The sequence below is a fragment of the Felis catus genome, chromosome A3 (assembly GCF_018350175.1).
Source record: "Felis catus isolate Fca126 chromosome A3, F.catus_Fca126_mat1.0, whole genome shotgun sequence".
Lineage (NCBI taxonomy): Eukaryota > Metazoa > Chordata > Mammalia > Carnivora > Felidae > Felis > Felis catus.
In genome coordinates this window covers 4,133,557-4,157,626 of record NC_058370.1, presented here as the reverse complement: position 1 = coordinate 4,157,626, position 24,070 = coordinate 4,133,557, and the positions used below count along the sequence as shown (strand labels likewise).

General features: G+C 51.5%; 1 protein-coding gene across 7 annotated transcripts in view; it reads left to right on the top strand.

Moving 5' to 3' along the window:
- The window catches only part of ZNF831 (zinc finger protein 831), a 111,487-nt gene that overhangs the window by 56,505 nt on the left and 30,912 nt on the right, over positions 1–24,070 (top strand). For 5 of the 7 annotated variants that reach the window (XM_045053429.1, XM_019826290.3, XM_023251056.2 and 2 more), the window contains one exon: positions 7,194–7,345. In XM_045053429.1, coding sequence (XP_044909364.1) covers positions 7,194–7,345 — 152 coding nt within the window. Of the gene's footprint in view, positions 1–7,193; positions 7,346–12,359; positions 22,367–24,070 lie in introns of those variants that run through there. The other 2 variants (XM_045053430.1, XR_006595006.1) reach the window with 2 other exon arrangements.

The following is a 24,070-nucleotide window of genomic DNA, read 5'->3' as shown; positions in this document are numbered from 1 at the left end:
CCTAGGATTCATTCATCTTTCACACAGTGAAACTGTGTACCCTTTGATCAGCACCTCCTTGATTCCCCCTTCCTCCAATCCCTGGCAGCCACCACTCTCCTTTCTGTTTTGATCAGTTTGACTGTGTTAGATTTCTGAAATACTTGGGGTCATGTACTATTTATTCTTCTGTATCTGGCTTACGTTACTTTGCATAGCATCTTTCAAGTTCATCCGTGTTGCAGCAAATGGCAAGACTTCCTTGTTTCTTTAAGGCTGAGGAATATTCCATTGTGTATACCACACCTTCTTTATCCATTCATCCATTGATGGACATTTGGCGTGGTTCCATATCTTGGCTGTTGTAAACAGTACTGCGGTGAACAGGCATGTGCAGTTACCTCTCTGAGGTCCTCATTTCAGTTTGTTTGGGTATACACCCAAGAGTGTTTGCTGGGTCATGGGGTAGTTCTAGTGTTAATTTTCTGAGGAACCTCTGTACTGCTTTCCATGGTGGATGTACTAATTCCCGCCAACATAGTACAAGGATTCCTTTTTCTCCACATCCTTGTCAATACTTACTATCTTTTATTTTTATTATTTTTTTTGATAATAGACAGCAGGTGTGAGGTGATCTTTCATTGTGGTTTTGATCTGCATTTCCCTGATGATCAGTGATATTGAGCACCTTTTCGTATGTCTTCTGACATTTCTGGATTTTCTATGGAGAAAGGTCTACTCATATTTTACCCATTTAAAAAAAGTTTTTTTAATGTTTATTTATTTTTGAGAGAGAGAAACACACAGAGTGCAAGTGGGGGAGGGGCAGAAAGAGAGGGAGACACAGCATCCAAAAGCAGGTTCCAGGTTCTGAGCTGTCAGCATACAGCACGACACAGCGCTTGAACTCATGAGCTGTGAGATCATGACCTGAGCTTAACTGACTGAGTCACCCAGGCTGTGGTTGACATACGTAACAGGCTGTTTACCTGTTGTTTTTAAGTCGGGCATTTTTTTTTTTTTTTTTTTTTTTTTTTGCCATTGAGTTGCAGAAGGTCCTTATATATTTTGGGTATTAACCTCTTCTCAAATATATGGTTTGCAAATATTTTCTCCCATTCTGTAGGTTGCCTTTTCATTTTGTTGATGGTTTTCTTTGCTGTGCAGAAGCTTTTTAGTTTGATGTGGTCCCAGCTGGTGATTTTTGTTTTTGTTGCCTTTGATATCACATCCAAGAAATCATTGCCAAGGCCAGTATCAAGATTTCCCCCTTTGTTTTTCTTTTAAGAGTGTTACAGTTGCAGTTTAAGTCTTTAAACCATTTTGATTGGATTTTTGTGTATGATATAAAGTAAGGGTCCGATTTCACTGTTTTGCATGTGGACGTCCAGTTTTCCTGGCCCCATTTTGTGAAGAGACTCATTTTCCCATTGTATGTTCTTGCCGCTTTTGTTGAAAATCAGCTTACAATAGACGTGTGGGTTTATTTCTGGGCTCTTTATCGCATTCTGTTATGTTCCATTAGTTGATATATCCATTTTTATGCCAGTGCCATAATATTTTTATGACTGTAGCTTTGTAATATATTTTAAAATCAGTAAGTGTGATGCTGCCTGCTCTTTTGTTCTTGCTCAAGATTGCTCTGGTTATTTGGAGTCTCTTATGGTTCCATATGAATTTTAGGGTTTTTTTTTTAAGTTCTATAATCTTTGCTCTTATTTTCAACCTTTTCTAAAAACACACTTAATTTTTTACATCTGATAACGCCAGTATAGAAAGTTGTGGCACGTCTGACTCTGTTTTAGGTATTAATTCTCACTTGCAGGAACTTATTTCCTTATTTGTTTTTGGATTTTTGATGGTGAGCTGAGATTTCTGGAACTTTGGGACTTGGGTTGGAGGTAGGTTTCTCCAGTAATACCCCCCCCTCCCCCCCACCCACCCACTGGGTGCCTGAAGGCATGTACTTGGCACTACTTTAAGTAAAATTCTTAGTTTTAGGCTTTTTTATGTCATGTGTAGTGTGAATTCAGATTGCAAACCCATGAAAAGACCATCTTATTGTTATAAAATTAACGGAAGAGACTTTTGCCCCCTTCACTTAGTCACTTAGTGATAAGAGTGGAGGTTTTCAGTGTCCCCCGGGGAAGGTGGTGGGGATAGGGTGTTTATTTCTAATTCGCCCTTGTATCAAGGGTACGGCCCTCTGAGGTCTCAGTTTTTGCAGGAGTACAGATGTTGGGTGCCTCTAGGGTCCCCAGGGTAGGTTCTGGGTTTGGGTTTGAATCCTGCTCCCTCTACCGCCCCCCTTCTGCAGACCATAAAAACACAAGATCAAGGGGCGCCTGGGTGGCTCAGTCGGTTAAGCGTCCGACTTCAGCTCAGGTCACGATCTCACGGTCCATGAGTTCGAGCCCCGTGTCGGGCTCTGGGCTGATGGCTCAGAGCCTGGAGCCTGTTTCCGATTCTGTGTCTCCCTCTCTCTCTGCCCCTCCCCCGTTCATGCTCTGTCTCTCTGTGTCTCAAAAATAAATAAATGTTAAAAACAAAAAAAAAACCAAAAACAAACACAAGATCAAGCTCACCTGGTTTGTTTGGCAAATGCTCTCAAGATGAAAACTCTCTTTGTAGGTTTCAGTTTTCACTTGGGTTTTGAACTTTAAATATAAAGTTTTGAACATTTTTATACTTCTATCTGCATTTTTACTTGTTTTCAGTGTAAAGGTGAGTGTGGTAGTAGTCAGCCAGAGTAACTCGCCAGCTGCACTGTTGCAAGTGGACTTCTTTTCATCATCGAGAACGTGAATATGTTGATACTAGTCAGGTGGAACTGCCTTGTCCTTTATGAGCATTGCTTTTTGGTCTTGTCTAAGAGGTCTTTCCTTACGCTCACTCTCCCGGTGTCACAAACACAGAAAGATATTCCCCTGTGTTCTCTCTGTATACATATCAATGTAAGGAAGGATTTATTTTTACTTTTGTCCACATAGAGAACTACGGACCATGGGTCAAACTCGACTTTTGACGTGTTTTTGTATGCCCTTGAGAGCTAGACGTGGCTTTTACATTTTTAAAAGGTTACATATGTAAAGAATATGTGGTGGAGATGGTATGTGGTCGGCAAAATCTAAAATATTTACTATCTGGACCTTGATACAAAAAGCTTGCAGACCTCCGGATTGATCCCCCCCCCTTTTTTTTTCTCACCTATTTGCTGTATTTTCACTTCCCACTCCTACCTGCAGTTCATTTCTGGGTCCTCCATTAGATGTCATTTGTGTCTTCGTTTGTTCCCTACTTCAAATACCACACTGTAATGGAAGAGGTTGTTTTCATTAAGGAAAGTCCATGAGCGAAAGGAGAGAGATTAGAAAATGCAGGATCTGTTTTCAGAGTGGAAATGGAAAAATGTAGCAAGTTCGTACTTGGATGCCTAATTGCCCTGACATTAACCAGAGGCATAGAGATCCAGAGTGCCCACAGACCGCGCCTCCGCCGTGCCCAAAGCGAGTGCTGGACCATGGAATTGGATTTTATTGATTAATTTGTAACCGTGGCCAGGGCCGTATGAAGCACGAAACGCTTGTTCTGTGAAGCTTCTGCCGAACGGAACAATGAGCTGTCAAGTCCCGAGTGGGTCGGCGTGAGCGAGGAAGGCATTGGGGGTCATCTGGGGGAGGCGTGCACTGCAGACCCCAAGGTACATGTGAGTCATCGAAGGTGCGGGGCGGAGAGAAAACCGGGCGCCGAGAATGACATTTTTCCTTGTAAAGCGGGCGTTTATTTGTCCGAGGCGGGGGCCTGCTCACTTCAGTCCCGACCGAGTTTCCTTAGTCAACGAGGTAGGGCTCTCAGGAGTGATGGCACGGTCTCTGAGGTGAGGTGGAGACACAAACGAGGTGTGGTGGCTGCCACCACACCTGGCTGAGACCCTCTGTCACAGTCACCAAGGCCCCGGAAGCTTTGACCACAGTGTTCTGCTTAGCGGGACGCTGAGGTCTGCTTGCCTCCACTTCCGGTCGCTTTGCTTCGTTTCCTGTGGGATGAAACGAAAGGGATGATATGACAGCACATGTTCCCCCCACCCCCCGGGATGAACGTGTAAGACCCTCTCCTCGGATCCGCCTTCCGCCCCTCAGACTTGGCTGATCAAAGGGGCAGCGAGTGTGTGTGGGGTGGGGAGAGTGTGGTTGGAGGAGGCAGGGTGGCCGGTGGCTTTCAGCCGGCCTCAAAAACCTCACCCTGCCTCCTTTGGAGAGCTTCTCACTGAACTCTAGTTAAAACTGGTGTCCCCTGAGCTCTTGACCTTGGCCAACCAGGCACCGGTGTCCCCACTGGAGCGGATGCGGGGCAAGAAGGCTTTTTTTTTCTGAGCAGTTTTCCATGAGGCCTATAAACAAAAACGTTGTGCCGATCTCGTGTGTCAGTAATGGTGGCTCTTGACGGCAGACCTCTGGAGAGACCAAGAGGGCAGAGGGTACACTGAATATAGGAATTCAATTTAAAATCTGGACCTTAAGTGGCAGCTTATTAAAAACCCTCTAAACCACTCTACAGGTCAGCTAACAGCAAATTAGACGTAAATACAGAAACCTAGATAGGATGTAAAAAGGTAGCCTTGAATGAAACCACAGTGAGAAAAAGCATGGCTTTGTGGGACAATGTCACGCGCAGAAGTGACACCACGTATTTATAAGGATCCTCGCGTATCCAAGGATGTTTGTCAGACGTATCTGCGTGAGCGTCTCTGGGGGGAAAATAGGCAAATGGGGGTTAGAGGAGACGGGAAACATGCGAATCATGTGTCTGGGGTCGGGCTCCCTAGAAGCAGAGCCCGAGATGGGCGTTCCTGGACAGGTGATTGCGGAGGGAGGGCTCTCAGGAGTGAGAGAAGCAGACCAGGGCAAGGGAAGGACTCAGCGGGGTGTGGCATTGAGTGTCCAGTCCTGCCTGATCCCACGGGGAGCTCTGGAGTGTGGAATGCCCTAGAGAGTGGCCACCACGGGACACAGGGGCCGAGCTATCACCCCCTGCAGCTGCCAGTGGCCAGGGGCCCTTCCTGGGGTGTGTGCAAGCTCTCCCAGGTTTCTCTAGGCAAGATGGCTCCCGTCAGCCAAGGGCAGTCCTCTCGAGAAGGGGGTAGATGTGAGTCACCAGCAGCCAACACCCCAGCATCTGGAGCGGTGGGGGGAGGCGGTCGAGACGGGCACTCGTGGCATCTGCTAAACTGCAGGAGGCCTGGGTGATGGTGCAGGCTTGCCCCCACCCCCCCCCCCCCCCCCGCCACACCCGGTGTGTCCGTGCCCAGAGGACGGCGCTCCACGAGGGGCTGCACGCAGAACGTTCTGAGAGAGCCCAGGGGCGGGAGAAGCAGACCCGTGACCGTGACCAAATCAAATACTGCTCCAAAGGCAGTCCCCCATGAGGGCCAAAGGGGGCCCAGATTCCACCTTAATGAGAGCTGGGTTCAGGGGCTGGGACTCTTCAGTCTCCTAGTTATTTTCATTGACTGCAGTCCCTCACTAGGCCGTTTTCCAAAAGCAAAACCTCTCTGCAGTTCAAACTGTGCCTTTCTTAACGCCTGAAGGCTTGTGGCAGTCACCCACTGGCTTGGGGTAAAGGTGACCCACAGCACACAGAGAAGAATTCTCCCCGCATCGCCCCACCCTCCTCCCTCCCTTTGTCTCTACACTTTGAAATCACTCTCTGTCTGGGCCCAGCAGGAGCCCTGACTGGTTCTGGGGCTTGTGATTAGCTCCCCACCCTGGCTCAGATAGCTCTTTCAGGAACCTGTGGTCTTGACAAGCGGGGGCGACTGCTTCAGAGAACAAGGCAGGGCCCCCTGGGGGATGACAGCTCCTGTCCAAGGCCAGGGAGGTAGCCGAGCCTCTCCCAAACGCGTAGACTGCAGAAAGACGAACAAAAAGTCACTTTCTCATGGTCGGTGCCATAAAAGTCAGCTCCTAAGAGAATACAGCATTCTGCAGATCTTACTTAAAATTCTGTGAGCGGCGCTGATGATGAGGGGATTGCAGCTGGAAGCTGGCAGCGGCTCAGACAGATGAGAAAGGAAGATGGCCAAGCAGGTCGCCTCACCTTCGCCCCAGACTGAAGAGTGTCTGGGAGTAGGGTTCTTGTGAACTGGGGCTTGTAAAAGAGAGGCTGTCCTTGTTACTTAAGTGGGCAGGGAGAGGCAGTGCGAAGGTCTTTTCGAAGAGCTGACCGCTGATGGCGGCCTGGGCGAAACGGTGCGGGCCACCGGATCAAGGGTCTGGCCCCACTTGGCTACGTGGTCTTGCGTGTCATAGGGCGACACGGCAGCTGCTCTGCGTCTTGGTTCTTTCGCCTGCAAAATGGTGGCATGAGACCAGCTCGCTGGTATGCTTTTGGTTGCATATCCTAATAAATGCTCGATTGTTTACCTAGGAATTACATGTTCGTTTTACTCCACTAATGTATTATGTATATTAAAAAGGGCGTACAGCTGTAGATCCAAGAAAGTCTGGATACAAATAAGTGTAAGGCCTAGTATTTTCTTTCTCAACCCTTGTCGTGTCCTCCCACTGGGATGTGAATACTGTTTCTGGGGATGAGACCACTGGAAGGGCTTCTCCGCGTGGCAAGTCTCCGATGCCCATGTTTCCAAAGTGGACCCTCTGAGCCCACGGTGTCCAAGGCAGTAGCCGTTCGCCACACGTGGCGATTTAAATTCAGTAAAATGAAATAAAATGTAAACGTGAGTTCCTCAGAAACACTAACTACATTTCAAATGCTCAGTAGCCGCCCGTGGTGCGTGGCCACTCTATGGTCAGTGCAGATTCTAGAACGTTTCCGTCATTGCAGGGAATTGTATTGAGAAGCTTGCCTGTTAAGCAGTCAAGCCCATGTGATTCGGTGTTTAATTACACAGCCGCTAACCTTCGCTGAGCGTTTGCTCTGTGCTAAGTCACATGGAAAGCATTTCGTAAGCACTATCTCATTTAGTCCCTACGACAATCTAGCCCCGTGTCATAAGGGGGGAGACGGTGGGAGGAAGGACGAGGAGTTTCCGAGCTGACAGGCTGCTCAGAGGTGGAGGCCTTGTGTTCTCCCGGGCGCCCCACGGGGACTTGGGGTCCATTGTCTGAACGTCGCCTTTATCAGTGTCTGTGCGTGGGCTCCTGGGCACACGTTCTCAAGACCGTTCACCACACGTGTGCTTCTCTGTCCCACAGGCGCAGAGGGGGTTTCTTACAGAGCCGCATTCAGCTGAGAGGAGGCGGCCTGCACAGGCCACCCAGAGTGCTGAGGAAAGACCGCCACCTCCCCCCACTCGAGGGGCTGGGCCCACGCAGGACCCCCAGGAAGCCTTCTTCAGAAACGGCAGGTAATGTTCTCCTTGGAGGTGAGTCCCAACTGGGCACAGCAAGGGCCCAGGCCCCTCATCAGATGCTGGGGATGCAGGGTGGGCAGCAACCAGCCAGCTGTGCCCTTGAGAGCCCTGAAGGTGTGAGGACTCAAGTGTGACAACTGGGGGATAGTCACCGTGACCCCAAAGTAGCGGGGAGAACATTGAGATATTGAGAAGTGGGCACACATCCTTCAGTGCTGGCCAGGTGTGCGGGGCCCTGCGCTGCGGGCAGATTCTCCCGGGACCTCGAAAACGTGAGTCAGAACTCTTGGGGACCCCGTCTTTGAGACGGAAGTCCACTCGATTCTCTGCGGTGGGTCCACGGGGGCTTGCGCGTCCGTGTGAACTAGAAAGACGAGCGGCGACGACGCACGAGAGCTGCTCACACGCAAGCCGTCAGAGGTGCCTCGTCATGCCCAGAAACAAACCAAGGATGAACTACTGGGCGGTGCTTCCTGGAAAAAGGACTATTTTAAGCCGTAATCACTGGGCAATCAGGGCAAATCACTCAGCTTCTCTGGACCTCCGTTCCCCCTCCTCTCTCCCCCTCCCCAGCAATAACGCGCCTGGCCTTAGTCTTGTTTGCAAGGTGTCGACTGGGAAAAATGAAGGTCGTCTGTGGAAAGGTTGCAGGGTCCCATCTGGCCAGCAGTGACTGAATTACCATCCTTTTGTGGCTGGTTATTGTCTCTTTGGCTCAAGGGCTGACCCTGGGCTGTGTCTGATGGCTGAGGTTTTGGTCCCTGGGGAGAGTTGGCTGGGGCACCTCCCCCTCCATCTTTGTGTAGCACCAGTGCCCCCTGCAGGCGGGTGGCTCTTTTGTGCTCCTCTCCTCTCCCTCCCCCCCCCCCCCCCCCATCCCCCAGGCCCCAAAGCCCTCTCCCGTAGGCCAGGACAAGGGTTCCTTGTGGCTTGTTTCTTGGTGAGAATTTTTTTTTTTTTCTTGGTGAGAATTTAAATCGAGGTAAGTATTTGTTCCACCGGTTGGCCGGGAAATACGTTGTCTTTGCTATGGAACATCAAGGGTTAAAATCACGTGGGAGAGGCTGGGAGGGGGCGGGGGCGGGGCGGTAGGCGGAATGCCTCGGGTTGCCCAGCTTTACCCTTTCTTCCAGTGGATGTCCACATCCCCAACTCCATTACTTTCCTCCTCCATCAATGCAGCCCGGGGAACTGCCTGGAGGGATTTGGTTGTGTGGTACCCGCCCCCCCCCCTGCAGAACCCACCAGAACCCCCCGGAACTCTGCCAGTTATCCCAAACTGCAGAACGTTCCCACCAGCTGTCTCCCAGCACCTTAAAGACAGCGAAACCGGGCTGCCGCGGGAGACTCACATCTGGGGCCACGTTTATGCTGCTGAGCAGCGAGCGCACCCTGCCCTGAAGAGGACAGCGGTCCCTGCTGTGGTGACGGGTGACGACACATACACTAGCTGTTCGCCCTTCGCTCAGATCACACTGGGGGTCTGTGCCCGCACAGCTAGGCCGTCGACGAAGGCTGTACCTACCCAGTGGCTCCACACGAGGATCCACTGGGCACCGTGCCGCCCCCACGGTGGCTGATAAATGCCGCTTGTCATTATCTGCCAGGCACGACAAGCCTACCTCCGTAAAAACCGGCGTGGGCTGAGCGCCCAGTGAGCGTGGGGCATGTGGTGATAGGTGTTTTCGTTGTCTGCACAGGACAAGGTCAGCGTTGGGGGAGTTTTCTTGAGAGACGAGGGGTTTCGTCCGGAAACGCAGATGTAGGGAGAGTAGAACAGAAGCTTTCTGGACTGGCGGGTGGTGAGGATGGGCTCGGGGGCAAGAACGCGGACTCCGGAGAGGGCAGACAGCCCGGATGCGCACCGGGCCCCGGTGGGAGGCCGGAGACGGTCACTGGGGCGGTGCCTCACTTGGGCACCACCTGAAAAAATCGCCACAAACTTGGTGGTTTAAAACAACAAAGATTACCTTTCTCACGGTTGTGGAGGCCGGTTGCCTCACACTCTCTCCAAAGGCTGTAGGGGAGGAGCCTTCCTGCCTCTTCCAGCTTCTGGCGGCTCAGGCGTCCCCTGGCTGTGTCTGTCCAGCCTCTGCTTCTGTCGACACCTGGGCTTCTCCCCTGTGTTTCTGTGGATCAGGTTCCCCACCCCACCGCCGCCCGTGTCTTCCCCCTGTAAGTATACCTGTTGTGGGGTTTAGGGCCGCTCCCAAATCCAGGATGATCTCACTCAAGAGTCTCAATTTAATTATACCCGCAAAGACTCTGTCCGAGTCAGGTCACAGTCACGTGTTTGGCAGTTAGGACTCGGACGTACCATTTTGGGGGCCATCGTTGAACCGCTTGGCTTCTACGATTCCCCCCCCCCCCCCGTCTGTGAGCCAATGGAAGCGACCTTAAAATGTGTTTCTAGGTGAAAAAAAAGGAGTGGCACGTGTGGACATTCGGTGTCGAGGGGCGCACGTCAAGTGTACTCTCATTGTGTGCGAAGAGTTGAGGCAGGAACGTTCTTTTGTAAACCAAACTGGCGCGTAGTCGTTAAGAGGGAGTCGTGCAGCCCGCCAGCGGTCGGGCCTGTTCCCCACTTGGGGGAACAGTCGTCCAAGCGGCTCCAAGTGGCTTCAATACCAGGACGGTGTGTCGGGCCAGGGGACCCATCGGCGCCTCTTTAGGGAGAAGCCCAGGGGCAGGCTGGGGAGGGCGCGGGCAAGCCCGCTGCGTAGGGCCCGGGGACTGTGCCAGCAGCTGCCCGGTTTGCCCAGCCTTGCACTCTGTGGGGCTGTCAGACCAAAGCAGGGAGCCCCGGCTCCCCTCTCCCTCCCTGTCACAGTCCACCAGCGGAAATGGGCACCTCCTCCTAATTTGCACACGTACCCGGGGTGCTCATGGTGACCCTGGGGGCCCCAGTGTGAGCAGGGACACCAGTTGGGAAGCGTCTGACCTTTTATTGTCCCTTTTACTCCTCCTTCCCTTTAAAAGCTTCTCTCATCCTCAGGGGGAAGGGTCTGTTCCTATCCATATGGGCTCCCGGAGGGGATCTTGAGACTCTCTCCATGTTGGGAGAAATCCCACTTCTGTATACTTCTTATCTTGGCGTGAGCTTTTCATACCAAAGCTTCAGAAAAAACTGGGGCACAATGAATGATGGGTAAACACACATACACACACACACACACACACACACACACACACACACCCCGTCAGAAACAAAGTCTAAATGGGGAGCTAAGAAATGAGGGGCCATTCATATTTAAGATCCACCCCCCCCCCCGGGGACGTAGCCCACACAGAGGTATTATGATGTCCCAGCGATAGCCCAGAGTGGTGACAAATGCTTTCGTGTTTATTATTTGAGAAGTGGATTGAGCCAGAGGCCTGGGTCACTGGTGCCCGTTTTCAGAGGGCTCCCTCCCGTGCAATTAGGAAGAACATGGTGGATGTCCGTTAAGAGCAGGTGTGAGCCTGCGGGATGTGGGCTGAGCGTTTGCCCAGGGAGTATTAATCACCCCTTGTCCCTCACTGAAGTGTCAGAGTGTGAACAGGGATGGCTGGTTGGGTAAAGCAGGAAGCGCGGGCTGGACAGGTCGTGCTGGACACCGTTGAGTTGGAGGGTGGCGAGTGCACGAAAATAAATACCTCCTGGAAATCAAAGGGGCTTGGGATTTTTTTTGCCACCACTTGCTCATACCGGCATTTCACAGAGGAGTGGCAGGCTCTCTGAGTGTTGGGTGTTTGAAGAAAAGTACCGTGACTTCATAGGAGCCTGACGATGGGCCTAGGTCGTCCACCATGGACAAATAGCTTTCTCCCATCCTTTGACCTGGCAGGCCCCGCATGGAGAGATCAGGGCTGGCTTCTAAGTGAGGGAGCTGACCTCGCCATGTCTGTGCGTGTGTGTGTGTGTGTGTGTGTGTGTGTGTGTGTGTGCACCAGTGTGCTCGTGAATGCATGCAGCTGTGTACATGGTTTTGGTTTTTGTTTTTGTTTTTGCAGGGTCCAGGGGGAAGGAGGACCTGTTTTCCGTGGCGGGACAGTGATAGAATCATCTAGTTTGGGTGCCTGAGGGGCTGTAACTTGGGGGGACTTGATGAAACCCAACAAAGAAATTGGAAAGGGTCTTTGGGGCGGGGGGGGGGGGCGGAATTTCCCAATTAAAAGGTAGGGAAAATCTTTGGTCCTGATCCTTGTAGGTCAGCTAGAATCAGTGAAACCTCTTAAATTAAGTAGGCAAGAATACTTGTGTCCAGGGGCTGAAATAAGATGCTGTAACTGACTCTTCGTCGTCTTCATTTTTGGCGAATTTCCTGTCAACAACTTATGAAGAGGAGAGGAAGAGAATGTTTTTGAAAAATATTTTTTTAAAGGGTGCTTAATTTCCCTCCTCTGTAAACTATTCTGATAGCTTGGTACTAATCACTGGAATTAACAGATGGCTTGGCAGTGAAGTCATCTGCAAGCGGAAGGCCAGAGGAGTTAGGAAGGATAAAGACCCAATTTGTGAATTTTTAGAGTGATTGGAGTCTTTGAGACCCTCCTGAGAACGGAGTCTTTTTTTGAAACCTGAATTCAGTGGTCTGTCCCATCCACGTTTCCAGCAAGGGGACGGGGGAGGCTGGAAGTTTCTTTTTAAATACCAAGTGGCAACAGGTTACCAGACAGCCCGGCTAAACGTGACTGTCAGTGGGCAGGAGTTTCACGCTTTCCTCAGAGAACTTCTTCAGTCACATTTACTTCAGGATCAAGGTGGAGCTGTGATGTTAGGTGGGGTCAATCTTAGAAACTCAGGGCTCCTCATGGAAAGGATTTGCATGAATATCCCAAGGAGAGTGCACATCTACTTGAGGAAAGACCTTGTAATCCAAACTTTCTTTATGGGACACCTCAGTTCAGAGGTTGCCTGGGGAGACGACCATTATCACAGGATGAAACCCTTCTCCAATGAATTGCTTACAAACTTAGACCCCTTGTCAACACCACTTTCTCTCTGTCCCTCTCTCCTCACCGTTAGCTCTCATCCCTGCCCTTCAGAAGAATTTTCACAATATAACGTAAATGGGTTGCCAAGCGAAACCACACATCACGCTCAGGACGCAGCCCTTCATGACGCCGATGGAAGTGACCACTGGGTTGGTTGAAACTCGTTGACAGAATCTGACTAGATGACAAATGAGCAAGAGGAAACCGAGGAGGTAGCTCCAGCAGAGTGAGGTACATACCAGGGAGTGAAGAGAAGGCCTTGGGAAAACGGAGGAAGCCCTATAACATTTAGGGGGTGGGGAGTCCCTCTTGATCTTCCTGTGAGAGGAAACGTAAACTCAAGACTAGCCCATCAGTCTGCTCTACAGTTTTGTGTAAAAATGTACTCTGACCCCACTAGCACTTGATTAACCTCAGTTGATTTTAGCAGTTAGTTCCCAGTTTGCTGTTACAACCCCTCACCTTGAAGGTTTATTTTTATCTTTGTAGGTTCATCAGCTTATCTTCATAGCTTTTGGTTGCAAGAGAAATTCTCCAAGTCCTTAATCCCCCACTATTTGCTATGAAGTTTTCGTCCCTTTGGTGAATGAATTCATCTTAGGTGATCTTTCCCCAGTGGCAGTGACTGGAGTTAATCGGGGCCCTGTTTCCCAAGCTGATGGGTCATCTCGGCCTTTGCCTCAGTGCCTCACGTAGCGTTGGGTTCTTAGTAGGTGTTTGTTGAACGAACCACCGAACAAGCAGAAGGAGGTCTCCTTGAGGCTCAGCCCCGTTGAAAGCTTGATCCAAGTCAGCCCCCAAAACTTCTTGGAGAACGAAGGAAGGCACAGGCAGTCTGCAGATTTCATGTCTGATTGTGTTTTGGAGAGGCGTCAACAACAGAAGAGTCCAGAGGGTGTCTGGTTTGGATGGCAGTGAGCTAAGCGCAGCAAAACAAACTTGTTATTTTCTTCATAAAAGAAACCTTTTCATCTAAAAAAACAACTTCCAGCTTCCGACTCAGTTTTGTGGCACCACTGCCTTCAACCTTAAGGATTATCTGTCTGTCTGATGCCACGTCATTTGTACAAGATGAAAGCTCTGGAGAGGAAGGGATGGTGACTTTGAACCCGAAGATGTTCACTTTGATGTCTTTTAACCTCTCTGACACCACAGATAGGACCAAGTCTTAACCGGGGAGATTTGCTTCCAAAGCCAGCACTTGGGTCAAAACAGTCTGTGGTCAGAATTATCTTTGAAAACTTTGTAGATGAATTACAAGAATGTGTTGTTGTCTAGAACTCAGAGCAGAAGTTCTCACGCACGAGGTGTTTGAGCACCACCGAGGTCCAGGAAGGCGAGAAGAGAGGCAGGCTGTCTGCGCGGGCTGTTTGAAGATGAACAGCCAGCTGTCTAAGGAGCCGGTGAGGATATGGTGTCCCTGCTTTGCCACACAGCGTTCGCCATTTGGTTTTAGCATTAAGCCTTTAAGACCGCTATGACATCTTCATGGGTCGGTTTGTCGTGGTGGGGATTAAGATCCTGGCGTTGTGCCTTCTGGGCGGTGCGGGGAGCAGTGTTTCACAATCCTGAGCGTAGGTGAAATGTGTGACGGGGCCCTGCTGTGGGGGCGGAGGGTGGTGTCCCTCGTCTGGTGCCAGCTCGGGACTTGGGGGGGGGGCAGTTACTCCGTGCCACCGTGAACCCGCTGGTGTAGGACAGCAGAAGACCATCTCTTCTCGTGTAGGGGGAAGTTCGCCACCGACCCCGTCGCAAGAACGGCTTCTCCACTCTTCGCCTCCCGCGTTGGGGTCTCACTTAAGAGAAGCTTTGCAGGTGCGTGCACATGCTCGCACTCGAAGGCTGTTTTTCCATTAGAAAAAGCAGGTGAAAAACCCGCATGTCCCCACAGAACGGATGACACCACCTGAGTGAAAGCAGCTCCCGATTCTCTTTTGTTGTGGTTACACAATTCCTGGTACGTTTCTCCTGATGAGGTCACTGCCCTGAAATGAATACTTTTCTTTTCAGAATTGGCGAAGCGGGGCGGGGGGTGGGGGGTGGCAGTGGAGACGGACACAACATCATTGAATTCCGTTTGCATCTCAAGTGGGACTTTCGAGTCTCTGGGAGCTTAAAACCCATGAGCCTGCCACCCTATTACTGTTCTAATATCACACTTCCTGCCCCTGGGTTGCAGAAACGAATCTCATAATTAGGTTCGCCCTGTTTCTGTGTTTATACGCACACCCCTTTCTCTCTAGCCGCCGACATATCAGCTTTTGTTATTATTATTTATTGTTGGACTCCTTTGTGTTCAGAGGGCCTGCTCCATTAACTGAGACCCGTTGTGTTTCCTCCAAAGCTGGGGTACATCAGAGCATCCCTTGCTATCGAGTGCTCTTGTAGATTTCCTGAGAAATGCGCTTTGTGGGCTGGAATGGAGAACGCTGATGTGGTTGAGGGTAATTCTTTGGGTTTTGCTGGGCGTGTTGGCAGTGGTGCTGCTCCTGCCGGAGCACAGGCTAAAATTGGGACACCGAAGAGGAGCTGAGCGTGGCCCTGTGCCCGGATGACACATCCCAAGTCACATCGATGGAGGGAGATGTTTTATTGAGCTCTAAGAACTACATGGTGTTTACGGTTTTGCAGTTTCCTGCAGCCGGCATGCCCACCGCCGTAAACACGGTGAAGTTCGGGGCCGCGTTTCACACCGAGACTTCAGAAACCGTCCCAGTAACAAAACCCAGAAGGCACGTTCAGCGTCGGAGGCCCGACCACTTTTAATCCCTCCAGCAAACTAGTGATAAGGGGCTCCTTCTGCGGAAGGCCACCCGGATGGTGAAGCTGGTGGTCAACAGTGTCTCCTAAAGTCTCAGAACTCATGTGCCACCTTCAGAAACGTCACGTCTGTACATCACCCCTGTGAACGTTTGCTCTTGTCCTTGAAACTCAGAAGAAACACAAATACGTTTCTTTTGAAGAGAAACCGTTGGGAAGCCAACATCATATGCCGTTGAGGGAGCACTGCAGAATGGAAACACTAATGTTTCATGGTAAATAGAGCCTGGCTCCAGCCTGCTGTGGGCAGAAGGCCACGAGCCCTGGGAAGAGCCCCTCTGCTGGAAAGAGACCGTGACGTCTTGAGGGGCATTAGAAATACATTAGCACCCGGTTGAGACTTTCTTCCTTCCTTGGTCAGAGAGATTATAAGGGCGCCGCTCTCTCACTGTGTGATTCAGTTTTACTTGTCTCCAAGCTGTGAGTCGCCCCTCCCTGGGACTTTGTGGGCTGCAATGCCCTTTTCTTGACAAAGGGAAGGGCCCCCCCCACCAACATCCACTCGTGTCATCCTAGTCTAGTGTTTCTTTAACTTTTACAAGGCCTTGACTTGTATAGACTCAAACTCTGCATTCGACAGAGTTGGCTGCAGAGGCCATGGGATGACCCACCTACACAGACCTTCCTTGAAGCCTCTACCTTCTCCTCCTCGTTGGGGGGTAGGGGACAGGGGTTGCCAGAGGCCTCCTGGGCAGCCTCACACTCCATTTCTGAGACTCCCAGATAGCGACGCGGAAGCTGCTGTGGCACGCGACCTGCCGAGGAGAGGGGTGGTGAGAAAGACCCTGAGCCCAGGTGCAGCGAGAGGCCGGGCACTCTTCGGGGCTTTGCAGACATTGGGGAAGGGGCTTGATCTTGCTTCCGAGGGAGATGGGGAGCTGCTGAAGGATTTGGGTGCAGGGAGGAGGGCAGTGGGGAGACCGTCCCCTGGGGGTGCTAAAAAGATCGCTCCAGGCACGGAGCGGAGCAAGGATTGTGGCAGATGGAGTGGACACCGGGACACAACAGATTGGAAGGCCCTGGAGACGGGCTGGGCACGTTTGTGTTTGAAAAGAGCTGGGGAAAATCGATGTTCCACCTAGAGGTACGAAATAGTGAACTATTCGTTTTTGGTTATGCGTGTGATGCTTCCTTTAACACATAAAAAGTGTGGCGGAAAAGGCTGGTGTTCGCCGTGGCCACCACCCCCGTTGCCAGTTCCGCCGCAGATGAAACGGCTGTTCCGAGGGAATCTGCCAGACCTTAGGCGTGCGTGTGCCCATGTGCGTGGTTGACATAACGGCCACATGCGTATCTCGTTGTGCAACTTGCTTATTTTACTCGGCCACATTCCATAGCTTTCCACACTGTTAATAAATCCAGAGAGACCTATCTCAACCTTGCAGATGGGGATAGAGCCTCTCTGGGTGGGAGCACTTGGAGTTACGGAGCCGCTCTAATCAGGGGGAGTCTGGTACGGTCAGCATTTCACTGTTGCGTCACTCCCCTGGGACGTGCTGTCCATAGTTCTCGGCCCGAGCAGAGCGTTTCTCTAGGGAGAGCTGAGAAGAGGAATCCCTGGGCCTCTGGGGGCCACGTTGCACATTTTTGATCTTTCCAGGTTGCTTCCCAGTTTACATTCCCACCTGTAGCATTTCAGAGTTTATCTTCTTTTCTTGACCTTCTCCAACTTTTAAAAAAGTGCCTCGGATGCATAAAAGATGCTACCTCCAGTGCCCGTGGACAGCATGGCCTTCCCACCCCACCCGGCAGCCCACTGGGGACTGGGGGGATGGGGGGTGGGGGGGGCCTTGCCCAGACAGACCACACGGAAGGCTGGCCTTATCCAATGGGGAAAAACATGGAGGGATGAGAAGACTTTGTTTTTGTTTTAAATCACAGAGAAGTGAGTTTCTCTTGACTCAACTTTAAGTCCACCGGGTACAATTTGATGTTCTCTCCAAATATTAATAGATTTGTTCCTCAGTCAAGGCATGACGTCTCAGTCTGCTCCAAGAGAGCTCTGTCACTGCAAAGGACACAGAGCCACGCAGGACTTCCTCTGTGCCTCGCCAATTCATTAGACCCGGTTAGCAATTTGCAGAAGAGATTAATTGATTTGCAGGCTGCTGGGCCCTAAGCGTTACTCAGCTGCCTCCCAGAAAGCTCAGGCCGCCGGGGAGCTCAAGAGAGCAAACAGTAATATGTGAGGCTTTGGTGAGAGGCCGAGCAGCGTCTTTGCGCTGCATTATAAACAGGAGCCCGAGAGACGGATTTGTCGGCCCTTTCTGGCTTGGTGTGGGATTTGGGCCACAGATCAGACTCCCAGGATCAAATGAGAAGGCTCACAGAGCTGCACCTGCCAATATAAGGGCAGTGTTCCTCTTTGCAAGCTTCTGTTATCCCCGGACGGCACCACGGCTGTCTTATTCTGAAATGTGGCCACCGGAGCTCCATGCTCTCTCCACATTCAGTTGTAGGAAGGACTCTGCATGTAGGGAAAAGGGACCCAGTTGAAACTGGCCTGGACAAGAACATCATCTCACGTAAGACAATGGCCGCAGGCTTGGCTGGGTCCATAGGTACCGCCGTTGCCATCAGGACGGGGTTTCTCTCCATCACTTGGCCCCTCTTTTCTCTGGGTCATCAGCATCGGCTCCTCCGGGGTCTGCCCGGCCTGTCCACGCTCTCTGCCTCACTCCCGGCCCGAGTCCCCAGACCGAATCTCGCTGGCCTGGTTGGGGCCCTGTGTCTCCTGAACCGATCACTGGGGATTCAGGTGGGGATCATTCACCTGTCCTTGTGCAGAGGGATGGGCAGGGCCTCCTTTGCCAGGGCAGCTAAGGGTGAAGGGGGGGGAGCTGGTTCCTCCAGAGAAGAGACGGCAAGGCAGGTAAACCCTACAGACGTCCGAATCATACCATCTCACTCATGGTTTAACGCAGCGCGGGGTATGTTTGTGAGCAGTGGAGCCCCCGTGTGCCCCTGGAGAGGGGAGAGGCAGGCGATGCCGTGTGCCCTCTTCTTGAGGAGCTTAGGGTCTGGTGAACGGAGACACCTTTGTGGCGCAGATTAGAGTCACGCAGCCTCGGGTTCACATGCGATTACAGGGGCCTGCTCTGTGCCAGGCAGTGTGTGGGAGCAGGAAGAGAGGCAGATAGCATGACGCGGCCCTTGTCCTTAGGGAGAGCCCAGTCCGGCAGAGGGAGCCGGCACAGACTGGTAAACAAGTCATTACAAATGCAATGCGGTAAGCTCGCTGATATGATTAAGCTTCCAAATGAGGGACTCTGACAAGGCCGGCTGGAGCGAGAAGGGAGAGGAGGCTAGCATAAACAGGAACATGACGAGGAGGGGCCGCGATGCTTCCGACGCCCATCCCGAGGGCCCCTCGGCCCGGGCCCCCACTGCAGGGGGGAGGGACGGCAGACCTTTTTCCCCCTCCTTGCATCATAAAGAAATTTTGCCACATACACTAAACTGCTGGAAATGGGGGCGCACAGCACTTAACTACTATTTACTTATTTATCTAAAATGCTAAGTGTTTCCCTTGGCAGTCACCAATAGATTCCTGTAGAAACGGAGCGACACGTTCTGAATTCTAATTTCTGCGCCAACAGAAGGTGGGAAGGCAAAAGTGGCTAGTGCGCTCCTGGCTGGTTCCGTTGGGGAGGTGGGAGGGCAGGATGACAGAGTCATTTAAAGAGAAGTTGAAATATGGGTATTCGCAAGGTAAACGTGTGTTTATACTAAGGGTTTAAGAGAGAGAGAGAGAGATCGACATACCTTCAGTCCCAAACCTGAAATGGAGACTGTTCTCCTTTTGAAGGACCTCCTGGAAACCGTTCTTAACTTTGAGTTGGAAGAGCCCCCAAAAGGAAAATCTGAGTCTTGTTCTAGAATTTTCTACGTGTAATGCTGAAGCCAGTAGCCAAATGGAATCAGAGGCTGAGGCAGAATGAGAAGTAATGATCTCTGGTGTTGGTGTCCAGCAGACCTCCAGAGGGGGTGCACAATCAGCAAGGATTTGGGGCTCACCCTGGTGGGTCGTCCCCTCCCCACCTCCACACCTGGTCTTCAGGAGACAGGTTTTGGTTTTGGAGACAGACAGGTGAGCCTGGGGGATTCATTCTAACCAGGGTGTTAGTGGCAAGTTGAGGCAGAATGGTGGCACGAACGGTGAGCCTAGAGGAGAAGTAATCACCAGTGACATGTAGACTAACATTAGAATGTATCAGATCATAATGAAGAAGTAATTCTGTTCTTCATTCCCCTTTAAGGCTCTTGATTACATATGGAGAAAGTCTGGTTTTGATGCTACTCTGCCTTTAACACCTGCCTGACCCCTCTTTCCTAATCTCCCTTTTAGGCAGAGAGAGGTTAGGTTTGAAATCTAGCTAGAATTTGAGAGCACAGTTCTGTTTTCATTGGATCCATGTGTACAGGTACCCTCTTACATTAGACACCTCGTCTTGCCCAGCCACCTTGTAAGAGACCTTAGAAAGCCCGTAATGCCAGTACTGCCCCCTTCTTAGCCTTTTTTTAGCCCAAGACTGGTCCTGGGGAAGAAATTTTGGTTTTAGATTGAGAAGAATTTGTTTGAGTCCTGACTTTCCCTCTTACTACCTTCTTGGGCAAGGGTCATCCCTTGTCTTTGTTTCACATCCTCATCTGTAAAATGGGGGTGTAGATGGGTCTCAGAGGTGTTCACCTATACTGATTCATTTCACCTGGCCCTTGAAATCCCCCTCGAGCCAGTCTAGGAATCTTCGCATTGGGCAGTTGAGAGGCTCAAGCTACCTGAGATGATGAGTAGAAAGTGCTTTGTCAACCATAAAGGACTTTGTGGGTGTGGTGGCTATCACGACTGACAGTGGGGGCCTCTGTGGGGGGCTGACTTTTCACTCCAGGTCTGGAGAAGACATCTATGAGTCAAAGAATTGAGTCCATGAATGGTGAATTTCACTGGCCTTTGGGGACATCGTGGGGGCAATTTAATATGTGCCATGTGGCTGCATAGGTGCCCCCCCCCCACCTCCCGGTGAGACCCTTGAAGGTGGAGAAGATAAAAGGATGGGGATAATCCTCGATGCCCCAGCCCCACCCTGTCTCAGGCCTCCCTGGCAGCCCCAGGTTCTGCTTAGGGATCTGGCCTTCACCCCAGCGTTGGATGCTGGCAGGGAGCATAGGAAATCTGTTCCAACAACGAGCACTGCTTTCTGCTTGAGCCTTTGGAGAGTTTCCTCCAAGTGTTTTTCCCCATCTGAGTTTCAGTGCGGCCCTGTGGGGTCAGCAGGGGGACGTGGTGGCTGTTCTCCATCCCAATTAGGAGTCCTGCCCAAGTGCACACGTTGAGAAAAAGACACACAAATTCAATTCCAAGGTTTTTCCTTTGCTAAAACTCTTAAAATTTTGGCTTGTTTATTTCCTTAACTTCCAGAGACATGAAAAAGTAATTTTTGTGCCCCCTCCACATAGACATTAGTGATCATTTTCAGTCATTTCCAGCTCTCCCTTTTTTGCTACGAGGCACCTGGCGTGCCGGGAATGGACAAAAGCCATTTTTCTAAGTACCAGCGTTTGAAATTATTAAGTGTTCATTAAGCACCCCCGGGTGCACAGCACTCTCGGAGATGTTTGTTTCTCAATTTTCTATAATTTCCTTATTTTTTTTCCCCTAGCTAAAGGCAGATTGAAAAATGAACTCAGTGCATTTGAGTCTCTGAATCATAGTTAATGTGCGACGCCCCCTCCCTTAACTGCACTGTTTCCCTTCTGCCTCCTCTTGTCTCCTTTGATTTCTCATGAATCCGATAAAGTTCTTATTCTTTTTAACCCCTACTCAGGGACTGGAACTTTTGCTTTACTCCTGACGACCTGCCGGGAAGAAATGGGTGCAAAAGCCCCGGCCAGCCCTTACCCCAGGCTGCGGGTGAGAGCAGTGGAAAGATCAGGAAGGTGGCACGGGTAGCCTCGGATGGGCAGTCTGGGCAGGGAGGGGCTGTCGGCAGTATGAGCCACGGTGCAGGATGAGCTCAGCTAATTTCCTGCCTCTCCACACCCCCCCCCCGCCCCCCTCACTGATTGGCATTAGAGGGCAGGGGGCACCATGTCTCTGCGTGGACCCTTCTAGAGGGAGCAAGAAAGCCCAAAGCCCCCCCCTCACATCCGCCCTCTCGGGCTCCGTGATTCGGGTTCTTACATGAGCAGAGAGAAAAGGCTCTGTTTTTTTTCTTTTCCCTTCTTTTTTTTTTTTTTCTTTTGACAACAGCCTCACATAACCTCAAAAGTTACCCATGAATTTACCAAAACTTTTTATGAAACTATTTTAACCTCTGGTGGGGGTGAAAAACAAGCTCTGCGAATTTATTACCCGGAAAAAGCGAAGCACGACTTTTTATTTGATGTGAAATCGTCTTCCAAACTTCAAGGGAGCCCCCTAGCGCTGGTCTGCGAGGAGCAGGCAGGCACCGCCAGCAGCTGAGCTCTGTCCCCTTCTGCCTGGCGCCTGATGGCGGGTCTGGACGTGGGTCTGGACGTGGACCCGATCTCACCTCGCCTGGGGGCCTGGGCACGCGGGGGCTGCTCTGAATACCAGGGGGGGGCCCTGGGCACAAGTTTGTCTTATGCTCTTAGTGGTTCAGGTGGCTGAAATGTGCAAGGCTGCAGCCAAAAGAAGGGACAGCAGGGTTTAGAGACAGAAGCCCTGCTGCTTCCGGAAACAGGCTGGACCCCTGCCATTGTCAGAGCAGGAAGACCCCTAGTTGTGTTTCTCGCGCATAAGTGCTGTGCATGTGTGCAGACGATTGCACACATGAGAAATGATTGCAGAGGAGAGGAGGTGGAAGCCGTGGCTGAGAACAGGAGGGACAGAGAGGGGAGGAGAGGAGGGGGAACATGTGAAGATGGGGGTAAGAGATGGGAAGGACCACGCGGGGTCCTCAAGGACCTTTTCCGGGCTCAAGCACCGTCCTGAGGCATGTGATGGAGAACCCAGGCTTCTGCCGGGTCAAGCTCCCTGTCTCCATACTGAGCAGGACCTCCGGGTCTCTCTCTGCCAACGAGGAGACATTTCTCTCCTCCCCAACTAAGAAGCACACCAGCCTCTCGTTCAGAATTGGCCACGTTTTTAAAAAGCACATGTAAAAATGTTCAAAGCAAACATCTAGAAGACAGGCTGCAGCAGCCTGGCTGGCAGGGGCCACCAGCTCACAGCCATCCGGAGGGTAGCCTGGGGGCGGGGGGCGGGGGGTGGGACTCGCCCTGGCTCACGATTGGTGGCCACCACCGGGAGCTGTGTGGTCTCAGGGATGGGTCTCAGCAACTCCACGCCTCAGTTTCCCCATCCGGAACATGAAGCTGATAATAGCAGTTGCTGTTTGCTAGCTGTTGGGTTATCATTTGTCTCATGTATTCGAATTTAAAATTTAGTACTTATAATCTATAACTTAATCCCCCATAATTTAAAATGGAGCTTAGCATGATGTTGTATGGTGAGCATGCCAGCTCCTTATTATTAATCTGTAGAGAAGACAGAGACACAGAATTTCCCATTAAATAAAATCTCCCAATTTTTACCTGATGGTAGTGAATTCACATTCAAACCCATGCACACACACACTGGTCTGGACCCCAAACGTAGTCCGGTAGTTTGAGACCTTTGCCGTACAGGCTGCTAGGAGGAGGAGGGAGAAGAAGGAGGAAGAGCGGGTGCTGGCCGCCATCTACCGCCCCCACATCCAGGGCGGTTGAGCCAGATGCTGAAGCCCCTGTGGTCACGCTTCCGTTGGGGTGAGTGGATCCTGGAGACGTGGCCCCCCCCCCATCCCCCTGTGAGTACAAGAACATGAGATCTCCGGAAGCCACAGTGGACATGTGATGGCATGACCTCCTGTCCTTGTCCCTGGAGACCCTGTGCTCCCCTCCCGACAGGTGCGTGCTTTTCACCAGCCCAGACACCTTTCAGCCTCGGTGCTCCGAGGCTCACCTTGGCTTCTGTCTGTGGTTTGTTGCCATCCGCCCCCGGGCTGGCTTCTCCCGTATTCTGGGTGCGGGGGGCAGAGCGGCGCCCCCCTGCACCACGAGAGCGGGAGCCGGGGGCCGCGCTTCTGCCCGTAGCCCCCTCTGGGTTTCCTTTGTCCCTTCCTGAGACCGTGCCCTTCTGCCCTGATGGTGTGGCCAGTTGCCCTCCGCTCGTGCTGCCCTGTGGCTGTGATCGGTCCGACTGTGCTCTGTGCCTGTTCCAGCCCTGGCAGACGTAGTTCCCTTCACCCAGGCGTCCGTGCCATCCTGGCTGTTTACTGAGCACCTACAGCGTCTGCATCCGACATGGTTTCCCCTAGGGCAGATCGACACGCTTCACTGCGTTCCCCCTGTCTCCTAAGTGGGGAGAGTGTTGAGACTTCCAGGCTTTTCCCGGTTTAATAGAGAAAACAACAACAGAAACCGCATGCTACGGCGATTCCAAAAAGCGTTGGCGGTGACTCCTGAGAACTGAAGACCCCTAGTCCCATTTATCTCCGTTCAACTGGATTAAATATACTATGTTACTGATTTCTACAAATCCGCACGTTAGTGGTTCAGAAGAAATTGGTTTTGTATGTTTTCGTGTGAAAACAATGATTGCCCTTTTGAAACTGCTTCCTGCGTCTGCTGCAGGGTCCCCGCCCCGCTTTCCCCGTCTGCTCTGCGGACCCACTCCTGCTCGGGGGGGGGGGGGGGGGGGGGGGGGGGGGGGGAGGGGAGGAGCGCACTTCATTCCCATTTATTAATCTCCATCCGCTTTGCCTTTTACATTCTGCATGGTCTTTAATTTCCACTAATTTGGATTCATTTAAGTAATGTTTCATTCTAGATCAGTGCATAAATACCGTTTTTTTTCTTTGTCTAATTAATAAATGGGGAACATTTTTAGTGAGTTTTAAGCCATTCTGCATTCAAGCT